This window comes from Terrapene carolina, unplaced genomic scaffold (genome assembly GCF_002925995.2).
Source record: "Terrapene carolina triunguis isolate 2854851 unplaced genomic scaffold, T_m_triunguis-2.0 Scaffold66, whole genome shotgun sequence".
In the NCBI taxonomy this organism is placed as follows: domain Eukaryota; kingdom Metazoa; phylum Chordata; order Testudines; family Emydidae; genus Terrapene; species Terrapene triunguis.
Genome location: NW_020664417.1, coordinates 35,982,963 through 36,008,158, shown reverse-complemented (window position 1 = coordinate 36,008,158; position 25,196 = coordinate 35,982,963). Strand labels below are relative to the sequence as shown.

Below are 25,196 nucleotides of genomic sequence, written 5' to 3'. Positions count from 1 at the left end.
GCGGAGCAGCCCGGCCCCAGCCCGCTCCACTCTGCCGGCTCCCAGCCGCGGCGCTCCACTTCCCGCCGCAGGTGAGTGCGGGGAGGTTGGAGAACAGACGCCCCCCGTACTCACCTGCAGCAGGAAGCGGAGCGCTGCGGCTGGGAGGTGGCAGAGTGGAGTGGGCTGGGGCCGGGCTGCTCCATTTCCGCTGCTGCCGGTGAGTGCGGGGGGGGGGGGGGATTCCTTCCCCCAAGCCACCTCCCCCGAATGACATGGCTGGGGCCGGGGCGAGGGAAGGGGAGCGGGCTGCTCCCAGCCCCCCGCTAATCCCCAGGGCCACTCTGGGACTGCGGAGCCCCCAAAAGTGCCCCCCCACAGCTCCTGCCTCCCAGACCCTGGGAGGTGGGGGGGAGCCCCTGACTGCCCCCGAGACCTTCTGCCCCTTATCCAACCCCTTGGCCCCGGCCTGGCCCGGCACCCTTAACACGCTACTCAGAGCAGCGTGTCAGAGCTTTACCGCCTTGTATGCAAACCTGCATTATATCGGGTCGCGTTATATTGGGGTAGAGGTGTCGAAACTTTTGCATTCTTTAATTTTTGGATTTTAACATCCTATTAATGCACACTTTTCCATTTACGATATCAGAATTGTGATGATTTTACTAACATGGCATTGAATTCCTGTCATTGCTATTCTCCTGTGCTTCTGACAAAACAAGTTAACAAAGAAAACCCACTCTGGAAATTCTCTACAACCAAAAAATACTGTGCACAGGAGAGAGTGCAGGGGGAGAGAGAAACGTGCCATTTATTATAAAGAATTGTTTTGAAAATATGAAATATGCATAAACAATGCCGTTTCTTTCTAGTAACTAGAAGAAAATAATATTATTAATGAATAAAAAAGATACGCTAATAGGTGCCCTTAATGACCTTTTATCATTTTGAATCTGGCATTTAGGAGCACTGGCAACAGCAAAAACATCACCTTAACCTCAAGGTGCTCAATATGCTCTCACGTGGGGAATCAGAGCTCCATTCTTCACTACTAAGATGGCAGTGCAGCTAATATAGCACAAAGCACCTGAGCTGAGGCTCAAGCTTTTCAGGCAACATTGTCTGATAGCTGCATTTAACCAGTTCCCGATAGGGAAAAGGAGAAAATGCAAAATTAATTTTGATTTAACTGAACCCGTGAAAACTGTACTACAGTATGCACATGCAGTAAATCACTAACAATGATAGCATGTGTGAAGCATGCAGCTAAGGATGGCAGAGTTGTACATATACCTGACATATTTATAAGCACACTTTACAAAATGTTCATATGCTGGGACTAGGGCCTCTCAGAAGCCCTGGCTTCAGAAGCTTACATGATGTATAATAGCTCCATGCACCTTGTAAGGAGCCCCATTCTGCCAGCCTGAAAGCAGGAGATCCCCAGCTCCTAAGGTTCACAGAGATGGGCCATATAAGATGCTTGGGATATGGCACTCTGCTAGTTTCTAGCCAAATGGTATCAGATTATGTTTTGGTTGGTTGGTTTCCTCCCACCCCTAAAAAACATAGGAAATGCCATACTAAAACTCACTATGTTAAAGTTGTATGCTTAAAAACACTGAAGAGAGTTAGGAAATATAATACCACCGAGTTCTATATAATGCTTTTCATCTGTAAACCTCAAAGGGCTTCACAAAAGAAATAATATTGCCACTTCCTTTTTACAGATAGGGAAAATGAGGCACAGAGAGATGAAGTGACTTGTTCAAGATCACCCAGCAGACCAGTGGCAGAGATAGGAATAGAACACAGGTCTTCTGAGTTCCAATCCAGCACACTATCCACTAGAATACATATTATATATGTAAGAATAAGATACTATAATTAAGAGTCTATATATTTTATATGACAATGCTAATTACATAGTCATGCTGTTTCTCAGATAAGAAAATTCACATTTTTCATTATAATCTTAGATACACATATACCGGGGTGGCCAAACTTTCTGACCCTCCAAGCCACATATGACAATCTTCAGAAGTTTGAGAGCTGGGGCACACCTGCTGGGGCTTGGGGCTTCAGCCCTGCGGGAAGCACTTTACAGGACTTGGGGCTTCAGCCCTGTTCCTGCTGAAACCCTGAGCCCCAGTAGGCATGCCCCGCAGGACTGAAGCCCTAAGACCCCTCTCTCCGCTGGGTAGAAGCCCCTACCCCACCCTGCTGCAAGGCAGAGGTCTCAAGCTCCCCCCCTCACCCAGCCTGGCATATTGGGGGAATGGGGGGCTCTGCGAGCCTGTGAACCAGAGTTTGGCCACCCCTGACATATACTATTATATCTTGTAGTACAGGGATTGGCAACCTTTCAGAAGTAGTGTGCCAAGTCTTCATTTATTCACTCTAATTTAAGGTTTCATGTGCCAGTAATATGTTTTTAGGTCTCTCTCTATAAGTCTATATTATATAACTAAACTATTGTTGTATGTAAAGTAAACAAGGTTTTTAAAATGTTTAAGAAGCTTCATTTAAAATTAAATTAAAATGCAGATCTTATCAGTTTAGTGCAGTGGTTCTTAACCTGGGGTGCGAGATGCCCTTTCTGGGGGTGCAGACATGCGAGATTTGTTTAGAAGGTAAATCATCAAAAACACAAATTAAGCACAGGCACATAAGTACAACTACACCGCTACCTTGATATAATGCGACCCGATATAACACGAATTCGGATATAACACGGTAAAGCAGCGCTCCGGGGGGGGTGGGGCTGCGCACTCCAGTGGATCAAAGCAAGTTCAATATAACACGGTTTCACCTATAACGCGGTAAGATTTTTTGGCTCCCGAGGACAGCATTATATCGAGGTAGAGGTGTACTTTATTTAATCAAATCTATGTATTTAACAACATTATACATTTTTTAACGATTACTGTAATATACAAATCAAGTTTTTAAGCGAATTGTAGGGTAATTTTTGATAAGGGGTGCGACAACATATTTTGAGAACTCCAGACCATCAGCGCGCTGAGCGGGGCAGGTTGTAGTGCATTAAATTGCTCCTCACAGGAATGTGCTACTTATGGTGTACTACTTAGGGCTGCCAGTCCTGATGCTCTGAGCGGCATGGTAAGGGGACAGGGAACAGGGGTGGTTGGATAGGCATGGGAGTCCCGGGGGGCCTGGCAGGGGTGGTGGATAGGGGTCGGGGCAGTCAGGGGACAGGGAGCAGGGGGGCTTGGATGGGGAGGTGGGGTCTCGGGGGGGCGGATAGGGGTGAGGGGGTCCCGGGAGGGGGCGGTCAGGGGACAAGGAGCAGGGGGGATTGGATGGGTCAGGAGTTATGAGGGGGGCAGTCAGGGGGCAGGAAGTGGGAGGGAGCGGATAGGGGGCAGGCTGTTTGGGGAGGCACAGCCTTCCCTACCCGGGTGTGGTGTATTAAATAATTTCTCCCCGTAGGAATGTGCTACCTATGGTGTACTAATTACGGCTGCCAGTCCTGGTGCTCCACAAGTAGCGCATTCCTATGGGGAGAAATTTAATACACTACATCGGCGGACAGAACCCCAGACCGGCGACGGGCTGAGCGGCTCAGCCCGCCGCCAGTCTGGGGTTCCATCCGCCGGCTCCTGCCAGCCGGGGTCCTGGCCACCGAACCCGCTCATCCCGCTGCCGTCCTGGGGTTCCATTCACCCAGGCCGGCAGCAGGGTGAGTGGGGGTGGCGGCCAGGACGCCAGCCAGCGTGCCAGTAAAAATCGGCTCGCATGGCGTCTTTGGCATGCGTGCCACAGGTTGCCGACCCCTGTTGTAGTACTATGTCTATTATGCCAGACAGTCCATGAAAGTCACCTATAAAAAGTGCATAGTCAATCATATTTACAAAGATGAACAGTACTATGAATTCAGATTAGTAAAAGTTTGTTGGTATTTAAATAGGCTAATCTAATTTTACAGTGATGTTAGTTTTTATTTAACTGAGTCAGCAAGTCCTTGAATTGCACAGGAACATAGCTGTGATGCCAGCTAAAAAGTCTAGTATATGGCTGCTGACTAAATTATTAAAAAAACACATATCCCTTACAGAAATATTTACATATAATACAAAGTCTAAACCAGCTTCTCAGATGGTGTGATTCCATTAAGAGTCAATAGGAATATAGTGGACCATTCTTTGACAGCGCTACTACTGGTCTAATGGATGCAGAGAAACACTACTTGTGAAACATCCTGATTTTAGTAAGGCTTCTGACACAGGTCTACATGACATTCTTGTAAGCAAGCTAGGGAAATATGGTCCAGATGAAATTACTATAAAAGTGGATGCACAACTGGTTGAAAGGCTATACTCCAACAATAGTTATCAATTATTCGCTGTTAAATTGGGAAGGCATATCTAGTGGAGTCCCACAGGGGGTCAGTCCTGGGTCCAGTACTATTCCGGTCCTAATATTTTCCTACCTCAGAGGGATGTTGTGAACATTAATGTTTATTTATCATTTTAATAATGCTTTACATGCAAAAAGTCTAAACTGCTTTTAATACAATAATTTCAGCTTTAAAATTAATTTCTAGGATTCATTCTTTACCAATATACCCGTGTGACATGGGGACAGGCAGAAGACAAGTATACTGTGTGCCAGACTGTTTAACAATACAAAAGGAGAACCACTTCAGTTCTGGATCCCCACACAGCCAGATGCCCTCCATATCTCCAAATTCAACTATTCAAAGGGAAAAAGGAGTGTATGGGGCAGCATATCCCAGACTCCAGGAGCAGATCAGACTCACCTATGATCAGCCATGCCTTGTCCTTGCTATATACCAATCCAAGGGACAGACAGCATAGAAATGCTGTTGCGTCAAGATTTGGCAATACTAGCTCTGCATAGGAACTGCCATACTAAAAGCAAACCAAAGGTAATCTTGACTCTCTCAGCTATCAGTACCAGATGCTTCAGAGGAACATGCAAAGATCTCATAATAATCATGTATACAACAACTTGCCTATAGAGGAAATTTCTTTCTAATCTCAGGTTTATGCACCTTATAAATGTTTATTTTATCTAATTTTTCTGTCTGAGTACTTATTTTGCCCCTCATCACTGTAGCATCTGAAAGCTGTCCCCCACACCCCAGTATTTCTGGATTTAGCTGCATAATAACCCTGTGAGGTAGGGAAGTATTGTTATGTCCATTTTCAGATGAGGAATTGAGGCACAAAGAGATTAACAATTCGCCTGAAATCAGAACGGAAAAGGTAGAACCCGTAACTGAACCTGGTACTCCTGAATCCAAGTCCAGTGCCATAACCAAAGATTATCCTTGCTGTAGAAGCAAATATTTTTTATTCACACAAATGTCTAATCTTTTTCTGACTCTTACTAGGAATTCTGTCTCAACAACATCTTGTGGCAGTGAGTCTTTCAGATTAATTATACCTAGTATAAAACGAAGTATTTTCTTTGATCAGTTTTAAATTTAAAACAGACATCGGACTGACCCTCTCTATATCATTCATTATCTTATTTACATGTACATTAACATGCCACCTCTTGCTATTCTCTTCTCAAATCAGCTTCACTTTACATTGCCAATGAGCATTAGACCTGAAGATTTCAATATTAGGAAAACAGTAAGAGAGAGCGAGAGAGTGTGTGTTTTATAATGCATATTATATATTTAAAATCATACATATGTACACATGGCATTAGACATTCCCATCTTGGTTCACATCTGAGGAAAGGAAGAACAGGGATGACGAGTGTGGGCAGGAAAGACTACAAACGTCTGGAAGCTTTGATGACATGCAGCTGGAGCCCATATGCCACCATGAAATAAAGAAAATATTTCATGTAAAAATGTGTGGCTAAAATAGTTTTTCTTTCAATGAAATATAAGCAATAATAAACGCAGTACTATGTTTCAAAGAATCATGGGTGGCTCCAAAAAACATTAAGACAGTGAAAAAATTAATATGGTTTACCAAATAGTTTTAGTCAAATTTCAACTATAGTCAGAATTAAGATAGGATTCCCCTGTGAGGGTAAGATGAAAGACACTTCTTACGTCAAATTTAGCACTAACTCCTCAATTAAAAGAAGAGAAGCAGTGAAAATACGAAGTTAGATAAGTACTTTGCTCACTGGTTTGACTTTGTTCATGCTCACTGGTTTGACAGTTACTGATAGGGCATAATGCTGGGCGCTGTTTCAATTTATCTCTAAACAGACTATCCTTTTAAAATTCCTAATGACAAAATGTGCTAATTAACCCAGACCTCCATACTAATGTGCTAACCAAACTGTGGGGAAAACCTGCCACAAATTCTATGCATAGAACAGAAATGTATGCATATAGACCAGTGTTTTCTTTTCATTACTATCCATTGAGATGTACCTTGTGTTTTACTGAAAGATGAAAATGACTGTATAAATACCATCTTGTTTTTCATGCACAGCTAAATACAATCCATATTGTATAAATAATAATAAATAATAATAATAAATCCAAGAAGCTAATTTTTAAAATTATTTTAATACCCTCCCCCCCCACACTCTTTTCTACAGATTCAGTGTTAATAGCCTACGTATTACCTTTGTTACTGAAATCATCAATCATCACAATTTCTGCCAAATATTTCCTTGGTGTCCTTTTTATTACACTGTGAACTGTCCTCATGAGTGTGGACCATCCTTCATTATGGAAGACAATGACAACACTGGAGGTGAGCAGGTTCTCATCATAATGCCAATACTTGCACCTGTAAAAGATTTTTTGTTACTGTAAATTTGCCAGTGTCTCTCTTAATAATCTGTGTGAATGAAGTTTTAGTTAATGTCTCTGCTTCAAGTTACACATAAGCAGGATATCAAAAACAAAATACAGCGTTACTATTTCATAGATTCATAGAATTTTAAGGTCAGTAGAGACCATTATGGTGTCTGACCTCCTGCATTATACATTTATATTACTGATTTATAAAAAGCAGCAACCAGTTTGTAATGTTCCTGTAAACCACATTGTTACAAGTAAAAAGAATAGTTTGTTAAATGTTTCCATTTGTGTCACATATTTAGGATACAAAACCTGCAAAATCTTGTAAATTACTACTATAAATATTAGGTGGAATGTTTCTCACTGTGTCCCAAAGCCCTGGTTTATCAGTCCTTTCATATCTAAACACATTTTTAAGCACTCAGATATTAAATGACAGATGTGCAGAAGCTGCACACGTATGCTCATTTGCCACTGCTGCATCTAAAACTTTCTGTGCTATATAAAATCTGACAGAAAAGCATAGCTGCTTATGGAGAAGATTTTATCTTTACAACAGAAAAGATTTTATTAATTGGTAATCACTGATGCATAAACTTTCAGCTATGATGAATGAAGGCTAAAAGTGCCTTGACATCCACCCCCTCCCACCCCGCCAAAACAAAAATAAAGCATTGTACCCAGGAGCGGCGCCAGGGTTTTTGCCGCCCTAGGCGGCAGCGCTCCTTCCGCTCCGCATCTTCGGGGCACTTCGGCGGCGGGTCCTGGAGCGAGTGAAGGAGCCACCGCCGAATTTCCGCCGAAGACCTGGAGCAGAAGGACCCCCAGCCGCTGAATTTCCGCCGAAGACCTGGAGCGGAAGGACCCCCAGCTGCTGAATTTCCGCCGAGGGCGGCAAAATGCCGCCCCCCAAATCCTGCCGCCCTAGGCGACTGCCTAGGGTCGCCTAGTGGAAGCACCGGCCCTGATTGTACCCAATCTACTGAGGATACATCTTTTTGCCAAATTCTGTGTAGATATACAATTTTAAAAAACAGATAAGTCAACAATGAAGCTCAGACTGCCGACAACAAATTTCAGCCACAGCCCAACTTCAAAGGCTTCCTATTAAAAAATTTATCAAACGAGAGACCAAACAAGATCTGCACACAAAATCCAAAGAGCATAAAAACGAACAGTATGAAATTTCACACTAATAGACCATCTACATTTAGGGGGGGAAAAAACAAGAGCTGATGGCGACTTTAGAACGTAAACTATCTATGATGTTGCTACCAGGCGTCACCATAATAAAAAAGTAATATTCAAAATTCTGAGCTGAGTAACCTTTAAATGGTTGCCATTCCCTCATAGATTAACAGACCCCTTTCACATAGCAAGCCTCCAAGTGCGACCCCCCCCATATACATTAAAAACACTTTAAAATATATTTAACACCATTATAAATGCTGGATGCAAAGTGGGGTTTGGGGTGGAGGCTGACAGCTCACAGCCCCCATATAACAACCTTGTGACCCCCTGAGGGGTCCTGACCCCCCAGTTTGAGAACCCCTGAGCTAGGACCACAGGAGGTGGCACATCAAATGACAACAGTATATCCATCTGGTAGTCCATACTTCTGACATAGGTCACACAAGATGGTGCAAAGTAAAGTGCAAGGAGCCCCCTAGTGGTCAACTTTGGAATACCCTCTTCAGAGATATCAGAGGGGTAGCCATGTTAGTCTGGATCTGTAAAAAGCAACAGAGAGTCCTGTGGCACCTTTAAGACTAACAGATGTATTGGAGCATAAGCTTTCGTGGGTGAATGCCCACTTCGTCGGATGCATTGACCCACGAAAGCTTATGCTCCAATACATCTGTTAGTCTTAAAGGTGCCACGGGACTCTCTGTTCCTCTTCAGAGAAAATTTTTAATTCCCAATTAGTCCGTGTGTCCTGAAGCATGTGGACTTATATCCACTCTAATGTAATGGTGGATGTTCTCATTTCCCATATAAAAGGTTTAAATATTTTAAAAATACTACTAAGTTTTTGGGCTCTAACATCGTGTGGCAATGAGTTCCAGATGAGGGATGCTGTGTAAAAGTATTTTCTTTTATCAGTTTGAAATGTGCTACCTTTTAACTTCATTGAATGTTCCCTTTGTCTTCTATGGTTAAAAAAGGAAAACAGGATTTACTACAACTTTGCCCTTTATTATTTTTTATGCCTTATGTCCCCTCACCAAACTAAACACTTCCAATCTTTTCAGACTGTCCATGTCTCTAAAACCCTTCTACTAGATCATATGAGATATCATAGAATCATAGAATATCAGGGTTGGAAGGGACCTCAGGAGGTCATCTAGTCCAACCCCATGCTCAAAGCAGGACCAATCCCCAACTAAATCCCCAAATGGCCCCCTCAAGGATTGAACTCACAACCCTGGGTTTAGCAGGCCAATGCTCAAACCACTGAGCTATCCCTCCCTCCTATATAGGGTGATGCAGTACATCAAAGTGCACTACAGAACTTTTAGTGCACGGTAACAGGATCCACACAGCCAGTCAGTGTGCTATAGAGTCACACCCTGGCTTGCTATGCACTAAATCATTGTGAAGACAAGTCATTAGAAACCAGCAATGTGTTTAAGTAGTTCAAAATATTCCTTCCAATACATATTATGTCACATTTCTCAGCAGTGAATTTCATTTGCCATTGTGCTGCCTATCTACCTAATTGCATTAGATCCCTCTGAATTTGCTTAGTCACCTTACTTGTGACCAACCTAGGCAAGTTGGGTCAGCTTCAAATTTTATCACCTCACTCCCTGTAAGAATCTGCAGGATTGTAATTTGGGACCATGGAGGTTCTGGGCTGATGCTTCCGCATCCCTATTGGAAGCATAGGCTGGGTTTTCACTGAGGGACCATATGAGACTAGACACTGCAGAAAGTACTGCCCAGCAGTGCCTGAGTGGTGACCCCTCCACCCCCTGCCTACTGATTGGCTCATGCTTGTATATAAATCAGGAAGCCATCATGGTGAGCTGTGTGAGCAACCACATAAAACACCTGCTTGCTTCCGCTCCAGACCTTGCCTTGTTGTGGACCCTAGACTCTGGCTTTTGATCCTGGTTTGTCCCTGACTGCTACTTGCCTGCTGTTTGTAACCTGGTGCCTGATCCTGACTCTCCAGTATCCTGACCTGGCTCAAACCCGACTGTGCTACTTGTCTCCCATCTGCAACTTGGTGCCTGACCCTGACTTCTGGCTCAACTCCAACCCCACTATTTGTCTCCTGACTGCAACTTGGTAATTGACCAGTACACACAGGCCACCCACAGCCTGGCCCTGGCACTCCTTTTCCAGGTATCCTTTTCCATAGAATCACAGAGTTAGAAGGGACCGCAAGTGTCATCTGGTCTAACCCTCTGCCAAGATGCAGCATTTGTTGGGTCTAAGCCATCCAAGACAGATGGCTATCCAGCATCCTTTTGAAAACCTCCCGTGGAGGAGCTTCCACAACCTACCTGACGGTATCAATACTACCAATCCTACTACAGAAAATTGGAGGAACCTACTATTAAGTTAATTTTCAACATGGCAATAGGTTAACTGTTAACTACAGGAATGTCTATAGAACAGGAGAGATTCTGACCTTGTTTTCCAGCATTGTCTAACTTGTGTTTATTAGGTGTTATAGAAAAACAAAGAAGACAGAGCAAGCTCACACCTTATTCCTCATTTTTATATTTCCCTATATACTGTATCAGAGGTTATCTGTAAAGAATCCTGCATCTGCTTGATAAACAGAACAATTATGTTCATCATGCCATTGGATGTTTCAAAAACAAAATTCAGAAAGCAAGCAGACATGCAAATAGTTGGAGCGTTGTGGATGACTATAGGCATTTGTACAAAAGGAGGGAAGAATTTTGCCGTTTTAAGAAGGAGATGTGATTCAGTGCTATTCTATATATCACCAAAGCAAAGTTGAAATCTGGTGGACACAAACTAGTCTCACATTCCAGAAACCAGTTTATAATGTGACTGCAAAATCTATTAAGATTGTCCCTAATGAGGCCTCTACTCTCTCAAATGAGCTTGAAATACCACTTCTGAAATCAGAAGAGCTCTTTAAGAATATGGATTAGAGACTGTATATTTTGTATCTTGCTATTTTTATAGCTGGAGATAGAAAGAATAAAAGACAATCACTTCTATCAGCTAAGGACATGCAAGTATCTGTGGACAGACTTTCAATTAATCGTACATTCAGACCAGTGGTTTTTCACTCAAAGTCTGTGTCACAAAAATTTTGACTGATTTCAAATAGGAGTAACTCCAGTTTGAAGCAGAAACCTTTTCTGGTATCCCTCCACTATGATACGAGTTGTTGGCAATATAGGTACAGGCTACACACTTAGCTATTGTGTCCCTTTTAAGTTATTTATTAGAGGAAAGTTTTTCCACTACATACTTACTCAAGGCAGGTTACGTATTTGAACTGTGTTCTGTTTTAAATATGCATTTATCTGGATCAAGTTTGGAGTTTTAGTTACGCTTATTTGGAAGTATTTCTACCACCCCATTATCATGCACTCTAATATATCATCTTCTAAGACAGAATGGCAGCTGAAATCCATTCAAAAATTCAATTTAAAGGTCATGGAAAATATCTGTATGTTTGCCTTATGAGAGAAGGTGGTATCTGATCTAGATTGTACTGCCAACTTTTGTCTTTATGAAGTTTAAGCACTGTTATCACATAACTTATGTTCTTCAAATAGGGAAAGACACTGATAATTAATAAGATTTAGAGATTGCATCCTGATCCCAAAAAAGTCACATAAATCACCCAAAAAATGAGTGACAGCCTTATTTTAAAGCTAAAAAACAAATGTTCTGCTTGTTCCTTCCTTCCTGACGGTACAATTTTCAAGAGGAAAAAAATCTAATAGTAAATCATGTTCTGTTCCTGTAATAGCTTAAAAAAAAAAATCTTAAAAATCTGATTACAAATGCCGACCATCATGAAACATCTGTGAGCAATTTAACAGCAAGCTGTGCTCTAGTATATTTAACAGACCTATCATATTGACATAAAACCAAGGAAGGTCTAGACTTTTTTTATTCTACAAATCCAACCTAATCCCTGCAGATCTAACAGTTAATAGACATTACACTTGTAGGTTGAAAGTCGTTTCTGGATAAATGTGCTATTTGTAAGCTATAACACTACAGCATCTTACTCCTAGCCTTTTCCAGAGACCTGATCCAATTTCTTGGATAGTCAGTGTGGTGACTCATCACCAACAAGCCTGTGAATGGCACTCAAGAGTTTACAATAATTGATACATTCAGTCTGCTCTCATAATTCTGCACTTGCCAATTGGAGTTTGAAACAATGTGGCTTCAAACGTATGCTATGAATCGCCAGTGTGAGCTATAATGTGTTAATTTTTCTGAGAAGCGTTAAATTAAACAATTTCAAATAGTTTAAGTGCCAAATGATTCCTCCTCCTCCTTTCTCTCCCAAGACTAGATAAATCCTTTTCCTGGCTGCATTTATGTGGAACAGTGGTGACATCCAGTGGTAGACTAAATAAATGCCAGGTACAAATTAATTCCAAGAAACAGCACAGAGTAAGTTTTCCCTATAGTTTAAACTGATTTTACATAATTTCATATTGAACTTAAAAATCATGACTGTCCAGACTAAAAAAAGAATAGATTAGAATTTGTTTTTATACAGCACCTTTCACACTCCAAGTATGACGTTAACACTGAGACAAATACAGGAAGATAAGGCACAGCAGTAGCAATTTAAATTTGTCATGAAATTACAGATATCCCACCTGTCCCCACAGGAAAGGCAATCCTTTTGGGGCGGGGGAGGGAAAGGGACAAGGTAAAGGGGGATTGATCATATCGGTTTTGTGAAGGAGCAGAAACATTTTATCCCACTGACACCACAGTGAAACTAACATGCGGCTAGTCAGTTTCTCTTTAGGTTTTCTTCACTAGTCTCCCCCGAACATTTTGTCTAAAAGCAGAACAAATAGAATCTTCCACTATTGTGGGTGATCTATGTGAAATGTATTGATGATCTCAGTTTCTGGCAGCAGGTCTTCACATCAGACAACAACGAGTACTGCTGAGTGACCATCCTTAACAGACAAAAATTGATTGACCGTGGAAATAGATTTCAGAGTGGTAGCCGTGTTAGTCTGTATCAGCAAAAACAACGAGGAGTCCTTGTGGCACCTTAGAGACTAACAAATTTACCTGCCTACTGTATTTTCCACTCCATGCATCTGATGAAGTGGGTTCTAGACCACGAAAGCTTATGCCCAAGGACTCCTCGTTGTTTTTGTGGACAGAGTTAATTTCTCACTCTGTTAGGTGTATGCACACATGCATGCGTTTCCCCTCCAGAAAACAGGCATTATCTTGGCAACATGAAAAAATGTGTATTCCCAATGTAGTACAGTATCTGTCCTGTGAATGCAGGGCTATCGATATGGCAACTTAATACTACCATAAATTCATAAAAATAATAAAGTCAGTATTCAGAAATGCATTCCCACCACAATAGCTATTGTCCCTTCTGATGACAGCAGCTAAAAATAATCATTATAGACTTCCACAATATGTAACATTCATGGAACCTCTACAACAATCTGAGGATTAGAACATATCATTTGAGTTAGTGCTCAAATCATTGCTCAGAAACTATAACTCACAAAGCAGTAGGGAAAAAAATGCAGCGTAGGGAACAACCCTGAAGCGACAAAGAGACAAACTAGATATCCTCATGGATCTTTTCCATTTTTACAACTCTTGAATACCAGAAACAGAAAGATATAGAATAGGTATTGTGGTCAAGTTGAATTCCCCCCCACTTAAGAGGGAGAGAAGCAATTATAATGGGCTATTTAATACTGGATATCTTAAGAGTAAAGTTTTCATCTATATTTTAGTTTTTTAATTCCTAAGAAATCTGGTGTCATGGTCTCTCTTGCTTAAGAAATTATGTTTTCTATTTCGACCAGAAAAAGGAATGTGGCCATTTTTTCTTGCACACAACCGTATCTATCTATAATTGTAGTCATTTCGACCTATATTTTCAAAAAAGTGTCTACTCACTTAGGATGCCCAATTTTCAGAGGTATTAAGCACTTATATTGACTTCTATGGGAGTTGTAGTAGCTAAAAATTTCAGGCTCAGTGAAGAACCAAAAATGAATGAGCAGTTTTGAAAACGTAGGCCTTAAAAACTTAGCATTTACATTATTGAAATATATTCCAAGTGTCATTCAGACATTAAAAATAACTAATTTACTTCTAAAATTATATAAAGAGGAGATTATCAAACCCTTCATAAACAAATTGCATTTTAAGCTGATTCCAATTTCAAAAGATTTGTGATTCATCATGCCACCTAGTGGTAACTATTTTGTACTGCTCACTTTTCTGATGCTTTGCTCAAAAGTGGTATGGTACTGGTACAGTAGCTGCAATAAAGTCTTTTTTTTAAAAGCACATTTTTTCATTCACAATCATCTTTTGCAGTCAGGTCTGCTCATTACCTCCCTCCAACAGCCTTTCACTGACCAGCATACTGGTATCATAGTAAAATTTTGAATTCAAGCCTGCCCAGGACATATTTTTGTTATCAAGTTTTGTTAGGAAGAATAGTTAAAACAAAACTGCATTTATTTTTAAGAGTTGCACTGCCATTCACAAAATATCCAACTAAAATCCCCAAACAACATTTTCAGATATTCTGTTGACAGCACTAAAATCCTAAATTTGTAACTGCAAGACTTTCTGCAAGTCAGAAAACATTGCATGGATTACTGTTGTCATCTCAAAAGAAAGGAAAAGGTCCATGACCTTTTGCAAATAACCAACAGCCATTTAATATTGTGAAGTCTTAACAGCCCACCCTCTTACCTGATATACCACGGGGACCTAAAATAATCCAGAAGTGGGCTTGAGGATTGCTATTATGATGCATCATTTTTGTTGTTAACTAGATGTGACCAAGTAAATTTAGCATTCCAATTTACATATGGAAAATATTCTATCCAGTTTATAGGCAATCCACATGTAAACGATAGTAATGTAAATATATTTTATAAAATAGGAAGGTGATCTGGAGAGGAGGTGAACAAACAGTCCCCAAACCGATCATTTCAGTTTGGCTTACCATTTTTTCCCATGACTTAACAGGGGATAGCATCCCCCCGGCTATTTAGTCAAGCTAACAACTGGAGCCTGTGCTGCAATGGCTAACGCTCCCCACAACATCCCAGCTTCACCTACTTCCAGTCCTACCGTCGCCCTTCAGTCTCCAAAGAACAAACTTTTTCAGAGTGGTGGCTACATTTATTAAAGTGCATGGAAGAATGGGTATCTCAATCATATCTCTTAATCTGCCAGTGCCCAGATGTGGAATACAATTTGTGCAAAGATCTCAAATATGGGTTAATTAAATAAATAAATAAATAAATAACTAAAATATTAATGCAGGAAAGTTAAAACAATGCAGAATTTATTCTTTTTCATGTAAATAACTATTGCTATAGCATCAGTTTTAAGATTCTTTATTTCTGATGTAAATAATTTTCAACAATAAAAATAAGGGGACACAAATTGTATGGAATGGTGGTAATTTTGGGACAAAAATGAATGATGGCCCTTGAAATAAGGTATTTTTCAGACTATGATCCCAATAAATATTTGCTGTTTTACCACAGTTTCATATTTCAGATTCTGTTGCACTCGGTAAAAATGCTGCTTTTTCACACTACGCTTTGATTTCTCTCATGCTACTCTGCACATTACATTTTCACCTTTTATCACAGCACTTAAATCATGGACTCCATGCTGGAATTTTTCTGCTTTACATTGCTCTTCTATCTGTATTCCTAAAGATTTTGTAGTTAGTTTTGAAAAGGTTTTGACCCCCCCAAATGCAAAAGGGGTAAAACAACCTCCCACCCTATTTGCCTGCTTGTCTGGAAAAAGAAGAAAAAATGATGTGAAAAAGAGGCTCCTTATGACCTATATGAACTAATGTATTTTTAATCATGGTTATTTTATTATTATACATTGTTTTGCAATGGGGTGATTTTAAAAGTGTATCCGACTTTTGGAGAAGATTAATCTTAGTGCTAACATTCATCTAACTTATATGCTTTATCGCCTAAGATTAAGAGGCTATATTAATAAATTTTATTTCATGCTGATTTGATTTGTTAATCATAACAGTTCTTGTGTACACCAAATGCTAACTTGTGTTTAACATCATATTGCTAAGTTGTGTTCTAACATGGTATTTTCCCCTGTAACAAGCCTGCTGAGGAAATGATACTGAGCACATAGGGTCAATGAATGTACTGGGTTTCTTTTTTGTGCTACTGAACATCTGACATGGGTGAGCAACACTCCATTTGCCCAAAAGCATTTAGAACAAAAGAAAACACATGATGAGAGTGGACAGGTGAGGACTGGGAAGTCTTGCATACAGCAGATGGAAAAAAGCTGCAAGGTCTAGTGGAGAACTTGAATACTGAGCTCTGAAAGTGCTGTGCTATATACACATTTGATTTTTGGAATCTAATGTTCTGTTTACAGCTCAATCTCCCCATTTCAGACTGAGTACATGTACAAATAAATTCACTTACAAATACCTATGTCTGTGCCAACGTCTCTTTCCCCCAGGAGGGGAATAACCCACATTTGGAGTGCATCTACAATGGGAAAATATATAATGGCAGCAGCACATAGTTTTAAAGCGCACTGGCTCCGTGTACACTCTTCTACTGTTAGTGGCACTGGTAGAGCTGGACTGGTACAGAAAAATGCTTTCACATTTTGCTGCTACACACAAGACCTGGGAGGTCTGATCCACCAATACATTGCTAATTATATTTTTAAACAGCTATATTTTCCCCTCCTTGGGAGTCTTGCCAACAAAGCAGCTGAGGACATGCAGTCAAGAGTATAGCCTTCTTCTTCAAGTCTGATTGCTATAATTCATTTGATTCTCATAAACTTAAGTCCCAGTAAAACACTGTTTTTTTATGCTTTTTGCATAATAAAACCTCGTTTTTGGTAGTTCATAGAATTATTATAGTGTGCCATATTACAAAAATTGATTTTTCCCTAGGCTTCGTGTATAATGAAAGCAAGTCCTTAATGCTTAGTTTCCAAGGACACAGATACCAACTGTAATTACTAAAAGCTTATTTAATTAAACAGTATCATATGTGTAATTAGTACAACAATGCAATTAAGCAAATCACCACCTTCATAAAGCAAGCAAGCTTTGGCATTGAGTCCTCCTGTGGAATCTCCTTTGTTATACAGTGGAGCGGACTAGAAAATTAACAGCTGTTTAGAACAGGGGTTCTCATCCTTTTTCTCTCTCTGAGGCCCCCCTCGACATGCTATAAAAACTCCGGGGCCCAGCTGGGGGAGAGGAGGACGGAAAGAGGGCTCGGGGCAGGGGCCTTGGGCATAGGCGTAGTCTGACTTCTATTTGGGGGCGGGGAGCAGGGGCCAGCAGTGCAGGGAGGGAGTGCCACCTGACTCACCTCAGCAGGGCACCTGCCTGTCTGGCTTGGGAGTGGGGGGGACACAACCAAAAATTACAACTCACAGGTAAGGGGCTTAGCTCAAAAAGTTTGAAAACAGCTTAGGGCGCAGGGAGCGGGTAGCTAGGGGCTGTGTGCAGGCAGTGGGGTAGCTCAGGGTGTAGAGAGGGGGTAGCTGGGGATGTGTGCACACAGGGGGTGGCTATGGGTGCAAGGAGGGGGGTTACTAGGGGCTGCATGTGGGCAGGGGGTAGCTCAGGGTGCAGGGAGGGGGGTAGCTGGGGCTGTGTGCAGGCAGGGGTCAGCTCAGGGTACAGGGAGAGCAGCACTAGGGGCTGTGTGCAGGCAGGGGGTAGCTCAGGGTGCAGGGAGAGGGGATACTAGGGGCTGTGTGCTGGGAAGGCTCCCTTGCAGTCCCTGTTCCCGGAGGGGTTTGCCAGCTACGGAGCCGGGTCTCCCAACCCTGGCGGCTCTTACCGGCTGCCTCTGAGGGAGCAAAGGGAGCTGGGACTTGGGAACTGAGGAGCAGCTTCAACCCGGGGCACCAACAGAAGAGGAGGGAACACTGTGGCTGCCTGCTCCATGGCACCAGTCAGAGCAGCAGCTACCCCACAGTGCCCGGTGTAACAGCAAGACCAGCAGCCGGCACATTTCCCCACCAATAGCAGTTACCTACTGAGCCTCAGTTTGGGTGAGCGTGCTCAGTACAACCTAGATAGGGAGTTCTGCCAGGGAGCTGTTTGTACCACTACACCGGCGGAGCTTCAGCCCTGCACCTCCCAGGAGTCCCGAATTGAGCCCCATGAGGGGCGCTAGGGCTCAGGGTCTGGGTTTCAGCCACGGAGCCCCGCGGCCCCCTTGAAAGGGCTCGTGGATCCCCAGGGGGCTGCGGACCCCCCATTGAGAACCGCTGGTTTAGAACATATTAAACTCACTCCATGCGTTCAGCTTAAATATTGTCCCTCTCCGGTGAGCAGCGGCTTCCTCACAAAATCTGCCATGGACATTGGATGTTGATGTGATAGTTTCACATCATTATGACGACTCTGACCTAATAAACGGCTATTTTTCACCAGATTGCTATAGGGAGGATGGATTCTTCACCATACTCCTATCTTCCTACCAAGACAGGTTCTTTCCTACCTTTAACAATCTAGGAATAATGAGAACCTTCCTGCCCTCCAAAAACTATAGGATTTAAAAAAAAAAAAAAAGTCTTTGCTCTTCCACTTTTGAGACAACCATCAAAATGGTTGACTGTCTTACTCTTATCAGTTCCTAAAATGTTAAGGAGCAGGGAAAAGGAGAACTCCACACTATTGCTAAACCCTTATCAATTTAGAAACAATACTTTATTCCATACTATTTTTCATAATTTGTCAAAGTATATTTTATTGTAAAAGTGGAATTATACACATTGCTGCAAAAATATATTGAAGAAACTATTTTCTTAATTTTTGTACACAAATAAGTTGTGTTTGGCACATGATAAGCAACTGTGACACTTCTGAAGTGCATTTTTTAATTAAGTCAAAATGGATTGATTGTTCATTTATAAAAACTGATCTTGAAAAATATTAAACTATGTTATATTTAGGCGACCAAAAGAATAGGAAAGGAGAATCTTGTTTTTTATTTCAGATTACTGAAAAGAAATTTAAATCAGCAGAAGGTATTTGTTTATTTAATAAATTATCCATGATGACAGTACCCCTTCATTGAAAATATATAGTTGTATATAGTCAGAGGATATGCCCTATAAGGGCTATAATGTAATTAAAGGTGGAAAAGGGAGGGGAGAAACCCTGGAAGAATTGGGAGGAAGAGCAACAATAAATTAAAAGGAGCAACATAATTAAACATCTGGATCTTACTGGTTTAAAGATTATTGAGAACAATTCTATGATAATTTTGTTTTATCTTCAACTAATAATACACACACAATTTGCTTTGATGGAAAGTCTTATTTTAAGTTATATCACAATGAATTTTTTTTTTTGCCAGCAAAATAGCCTGACTCAGTTTATAACTTTAAAATGATAACATGCTGACCAAAGTCAGATTTTAAGAAGTGCAGCACTTATGCAGCAGCAGACTGAGGTATTTGATGCTGTGCATCTGAGACACACAAGACTTGGATTTATTATTATGTAAGAGATTAACCTAATTCACCATGTTATGTCACAAACATTCACACAAATACTTTAATCTACCAGTCATCAAACTACTCAATTTTTTCTCCTATAACTGAAAAGTCATATATAGGTAAATAGTGGGGGGAGGGAGAGAGAGAAAAATCTAGCATAAATAAAATCCTAACAAAGCCATCACGTTTGTAACCACGATTTCTATTGGTTATATAATAAAATGGCAAATAGAAGAACAATATGTTGAGTACTCATCCTTTCCTAGGGCCAACATAGTTAATTATCCCGGTTTATTATCCTGGCATATAATCTGATCAACAGAATGAACATCTCTGGCCTAAGGGCTCTAACATAAGATAAAAATTAGTAAATAGGACAGATAGGGAGTTTCTAAGTATTATTTATTCACAGTATATCCTAAGAGAATATTTCTTGATTTAAGTTTCTAATACAGATACATATTTTACATTGTATTTGGTTTGAATTAATTTAGCACAGTGAACCCTCTCTACCAAAAGGAGGCCACATATGGATTTAGGTTATTCTATCAAATATATCTTTTTAATAGGAGAACTTTTTTACCTCACTGACAATCACAAGAGTAAAAGTTGCAAGCAGTAAAATTACTGCTATAATTAATGCAGTGTATACACAGCTTTCTTAAGGATATGAAATGTCAAAGTCCTGTTGTTTCGGTCTTGGATACATTTTGCTGTGTAGTTTTTTATGCAGGACTGTTAGCACCACCTATTGTTAAGTTTGCCTGACACTTCCCATTACAAGATTTTGTATTAAATTGCTTATAACTTCCACAAACTTTAACAGTTTGTGCTGGAATTTTACATGCTGAATATATTTCTCTTTCAAATTTTTTTTTGGAAAAATTTCAGCCAAAGTGGTTCAGCCATTTCAGAGAACGAGGTTAGGGAAAAATACGTTGTTTTGCCCATATTAAAAAATTCTGGCAACTTTCTCTAAGAACTCTAGCATCCCAATGCTTGGGAGCAGGGACTTGAAATTTCACAGTCATTGTGTCAGGGATGTGCCTGGTGCCGTCACCATGAAAATCCACCTATATTTGGCCAAGTTATAAGCCTTTGGGGAAAAAAATTGCAGTTCGCATATGCTCAGTAGATATTACTTAGATTTTAGCTGCTTTAATCTCTGAAGAATCCATCCTCACTAAGCACACTTGAACCTCTCTCAGCTCCTACACTGACAAGACTGCATACGCCATCCCCACAGAGTAATGGTGGACGCTCCCTCGAGACCAGGCAATCTTATTTCTGGGATGTCCTAACTTCTGAGTGCATGGTTTTGCAAGGTTAGTAATGTTTTTAATGTAGGTTTGTGTGTGTAATTGGAAATAAAACTAGAGTATGCAGCTCCAATTTCAATTGTTTCTTGGGGGTTAAGGCACAGTAAAAAAATGTGTGCTTTATACTAAAAAAAGCTAGAAAAGCCACACATTTGCTTTGCATGCGAGACACATCTGCATACTGAGTAGTTTTAGAAACATCTACTATTATACAGAAAATCACCATGTGAAGTAAGCTGAAACAATGGTTTGATTAACCCAGGTAATAGGAAAATTCATCCACGCTTACCTGAACATTTCTTTTCTTCGAGTGGTAAGGTCCACAGATCTGTCACAATGGGTACTTCAGTCTGCTTTCAGTGTGGGGGCAGGAGAGACCTGTCAGGCACTAGCAGCCCAAGAATGCCTCACCTCCAAAAGTTCCCTCCAGTTGAGAAAACTTCCACAGCCAGCATAATTCAAATCTACCTTCCTAATTTACAGATTGTATTAAATATACTTTAGGTAAAAAAGCACAACAACAATTTCTCCTACTTTGGGGCAAGGTAAATTCTATCTAATATGACTACAAACCCAAATCCTTGGATATCAGTTTCTGTCTCTATTCTGGATGATCCATTTGTTCTTAGAATGGACTGGATCTGTGGATCCTATTACTTGAAGAAAGAAATTCTGAGAGAAGCACTGATAAATTTTCCAATTCCTCTTCATGCTAAGGTACACAGATCCATTACAATGGGATTTTCAGAGCACCGTAGCTTCAGGGTGGGAAGCAGGATCATCCTTTAACCATGGACATCCAAAATGAGGTAGATTATCCATAAATATCTTATCCATCTTCTCATGCACTAAGGCATGAAAAAGACTTTTGCCAAAATAATGTAAATGGCATTGGTTAAGACTGGATAACCAATATGCAGAATTTGGTGAATTTATGTATTGATAGCCATGTGCTGTCTAGCAGATTTCAATACTGGAGAGATGACTACTCTGCCCTGAGATTGTCAGTTCTCATAAGACCTTGACTTTGATGCTTAATTGAAGGAGGACTATTTCTTGAATTTGCGTAGAGAATGAATGTGATGATTGTAGAAAGGACTACCTGCCAGAATTAAAAGTATAATATTGGCTTTCATTAGAGAAAGCTCAATTTCAAATACCCCTCCTCCCAACTAATCTGATTGGAGATAGGAGCCATCAGGAGGCCTACATTAATGGATAGAAAGTAAAAGGAATCTTTCTGCAGGGGTTCAACTTGAGTACTGCTGCAAAGTGCAAAATAAGTTTCCAAGGTCGTGCTCTATGACCTTGTGGAGTAGAAATAAAGTTGATGCCCTAAGGTAGCATCTGATGTTGGGATTTGTGCTAAATTTCCTTTTTCTTGTAAAGGCTGAGACTGTTATATCATAGAGTTTTGACCTTTTGTTTGGACCCTCAGATCACCATTGTAAAACCCTCCTGGAAGAACTCAAGGCTGTGTTTCATTGCTTTATCATAGTAGTTAAACTGGACTTTTCACCCGCCAGTAGAATAAGAGGGAGACTCAGATTGTCAGATGACCAATCATATTAGTTTGGGGTTTTTTGTTGGCCTGATGTTACCTGAGAGCTTTCATGCCTAGAGGAGGGGCTGAACAGATGCATGCTTGGACTTGACTGCCTGTGAAGATCCTGTACAGGGAGTAGGCCACTCTTTCAAGTAAAAGTCTCCCCCAGTTAGAAACACTGAGTCCCTGACTACCAGGAAAAATAGTTGCGTTTCTCTTCGGTACAGATACCTAGTGTGCAAACCAAGCAACTTTCCAGCCTTATAAAATGGAGGCTGGTGAGAGAGTAGAGTAAAATGAAAGAAATGGTGAGTCAAGAAGCGGCTTACAGGCTACTAGTTCTTTCACATCTGGACCTGCTGTCCCTCTGATCGCTCCATAGCCATCAGCTGGGAGGAAGAAGTGGAGGTGATGGTGACACATGGCAACCTATAACTCAAGTTGGGAACAACAGCCTGGACCTTAGGGCACGTTGAACCACAGCAGCAGCTGGAGATGCAAGCCAGATACTTTCCCCATCTTCTGGGGGCAGTAGGAAACCCCTATCCCTCCATTACATTTTCCCAGGGTGCATGAGGAGGGATAGCTAGCTATATCTTGTCTAAGATAACAGTAGACTTCCTAAATGTAAGTTGCACAATATTCAATACTCTCTTGCCTGAAAGAGGCTCAATTCTTTTTTTTTGTATTTTAAATATATTTTACTATTTGATTCTCAAACTTTGATTTTGGAAGTTGGTCTTCCTCTCCTTAGAAGGAAGAACTGCCTTTGTGGGATTGCATGTTTGCATGCCTAAAATAATCAGCACATCTATAGCCTGTCTTTTCTACACTGATCGACCATGCTGCACTTTGAGGTGAGCAGGAGAACCCAGCACTGATTTTATTACTCATTTAATTTCTCCCTTTGGGAGTTTGTCCCCATAATCCTGCTTCAGAGGGAGGATGAAGTTGGCCGCAGAGGAGAGGGAGCTGAACCAAAAGGCCCCTTACTGCATTCTCAAGTGTTGGCAGCATCTGGGTGGTATCCAGTGTCTCCATCCCCAATCCAAGGGGACTCAGAGTAGGGAAGGGAGAGGAAAGTGTGTGTGTGGATGGGGGCCAACCAAGCTCTGCAGTCAGAGGTGTGGATGTTGGTGGGGGCTATTGGGACTCAAGTGCATTGCCATTCTTGCTTCACTCCCCGCATGGAGACGGGAGCTGCTTGCCCTGATGCCAGCTTTTTTCCAGTCTGCTCAAATCCTTTCTCCCCCGCAGAGAAGAGAGAGTCCAAGGTGACCCCACCCAGCCTGGGCTGTGAAGGGAACTACACTCTTGCTCCCTAGCAAGACACTTAACGGCAGGGGGAGAACAGGGAGATACAGACTCTTCCTTCTGCCTCTGGCTTTTCTTGGTATAGCGCTCTCCCTGAAGCTTGCAGGGGGAGCAGCTGCTGCAGACACCTCAGAAGGGGAAGTGAAGCTGATGGGTCAATCTCTGCACAAATCAAAAGCAGCCCTGGGACATATCTGGGAATTAAACGAATTATTCAGCTGATCTTATAAACACTTGAAATAATATTTGGAAATTCCCTCAGAAAAGCTCTGTGGTAAGGAAGTCTGGCTGAGCTGCTGCCCACTGTGGAGGCAGAAAAAACTGCAGGGAACCGTCCCCACGCTGCAAGCAGGCAGAAGTACCCATTGTACTGAATCTGTGGACCTCAGCACAAAGAAAAGAAGATGGGGGGGAAAATGCTGTAGTGCCTATGCGGTTCATTCAGAATATGTTCCTTTTCTTTTTTAACAGGCATGCAGCAGCAGTAAATTCAAATAACAGAAGATATAAAAGTATGAGTCAGGTTAGCAGATGGCTGATTGTGTCCCAGCTCCTGGAGTGGAAAACACTCATCAGAAAATACACGGGTGGTGCTACAGTAACCAATCACTCAATCAATGATTCAAATGCCACAGCTGGAGACATACAATCCAGAGCTTGGCTTCAAGCCCTGTGGTTGGTACAGCTCCACATATGGGGATGGCAAGTGAATGAGATAGACAAGTACCATATTTCACATAGCAAACAGGAAAAAAAAAAAAAAGAAAAGAAAAAAAAAAGAGATAATAGTGGCAAATGATTTAGCAGTGATCAAGATATTGAACTCAGAGGACCTTTTCTTAACACAGATTTAATAAGGAAAATATGAAAATTGAACACAATCCAGCCTTGTCAAGCTGCTACAAAGAGTATCTGTAGAGTAATTGGAAAAAATTGTTAAGAACTCCCAAGCCCCACCAAAATATACCCCAACCCCCCCCCCATACCAGAGTAAGAAATTTAAATCTCTAGGGCTGTTTTCTTCAATACAACACGCAAGAAGCAAAGTGGTTAGGAGGATTATGCTGATGTCAGCTTTCAGTTCGAAACACCTCTATGGCAGATAAATAGTTTTGTGGAGGTAGGGAGGTAATCAGAGTTATAGGTGTATACATCAAGGGAAAGAATATATTTCTTAGTTTTGTTTTTTTGTTAGAAAGAGCTCTCTTTAGAGGGCTTGCGGAGTGATGAGAAGAGGAAGTGTTGTAATGCTCTGCGCAAACTTTAAAAGGACATAAAAAAGCTTATTCACAATATTAAAAAAATCTTGATGAGAGATTAAAAATAAAAGAGAATAATTAAAGAAGTGGCTGACCCAAGACATCCTAATTCAAGTGATTAGGCATGAGAATGGACTACTTCAGAGGGGCAAGCAATCGAAATTAATATTCAAGAAAAGATTAAGTAAAATAAGAACACAGGAAAGTGTTTGGTGTGATGCAACAGGCAGTCTGCTAACACAAGATATCTTATTTGGCTTCATCTATTCTGTAGT

The 25,196-nt window shown here is 41.1% G+C and overlaps 1 protein-coding gene across 2 annotated transcripts in view; it reads right to left on the bottom strand.

The window, feature by feature from the left end:
• Positions 1–25,196, bottom strand: part of GALNT7 (polypeptide N-acetylgalactosaminyltransferase 7) — a 116,128-nt gene that overhangs the window by 35,187 nt on the left and 55,745 nt on the right. For both annotated transcript variants that reach the window (XM_024194791.3, XM_024194783.3), the window contains exon 3: positions 6,568–6,734. In XM_024194791.3, the coding sequence (XP_024050559.2) occupies positions 6,568–6,734 (167 nt within the window). The remainder of the gene's footprint in view (positions 1–6,567; positions 6,735–25,196) is intronic.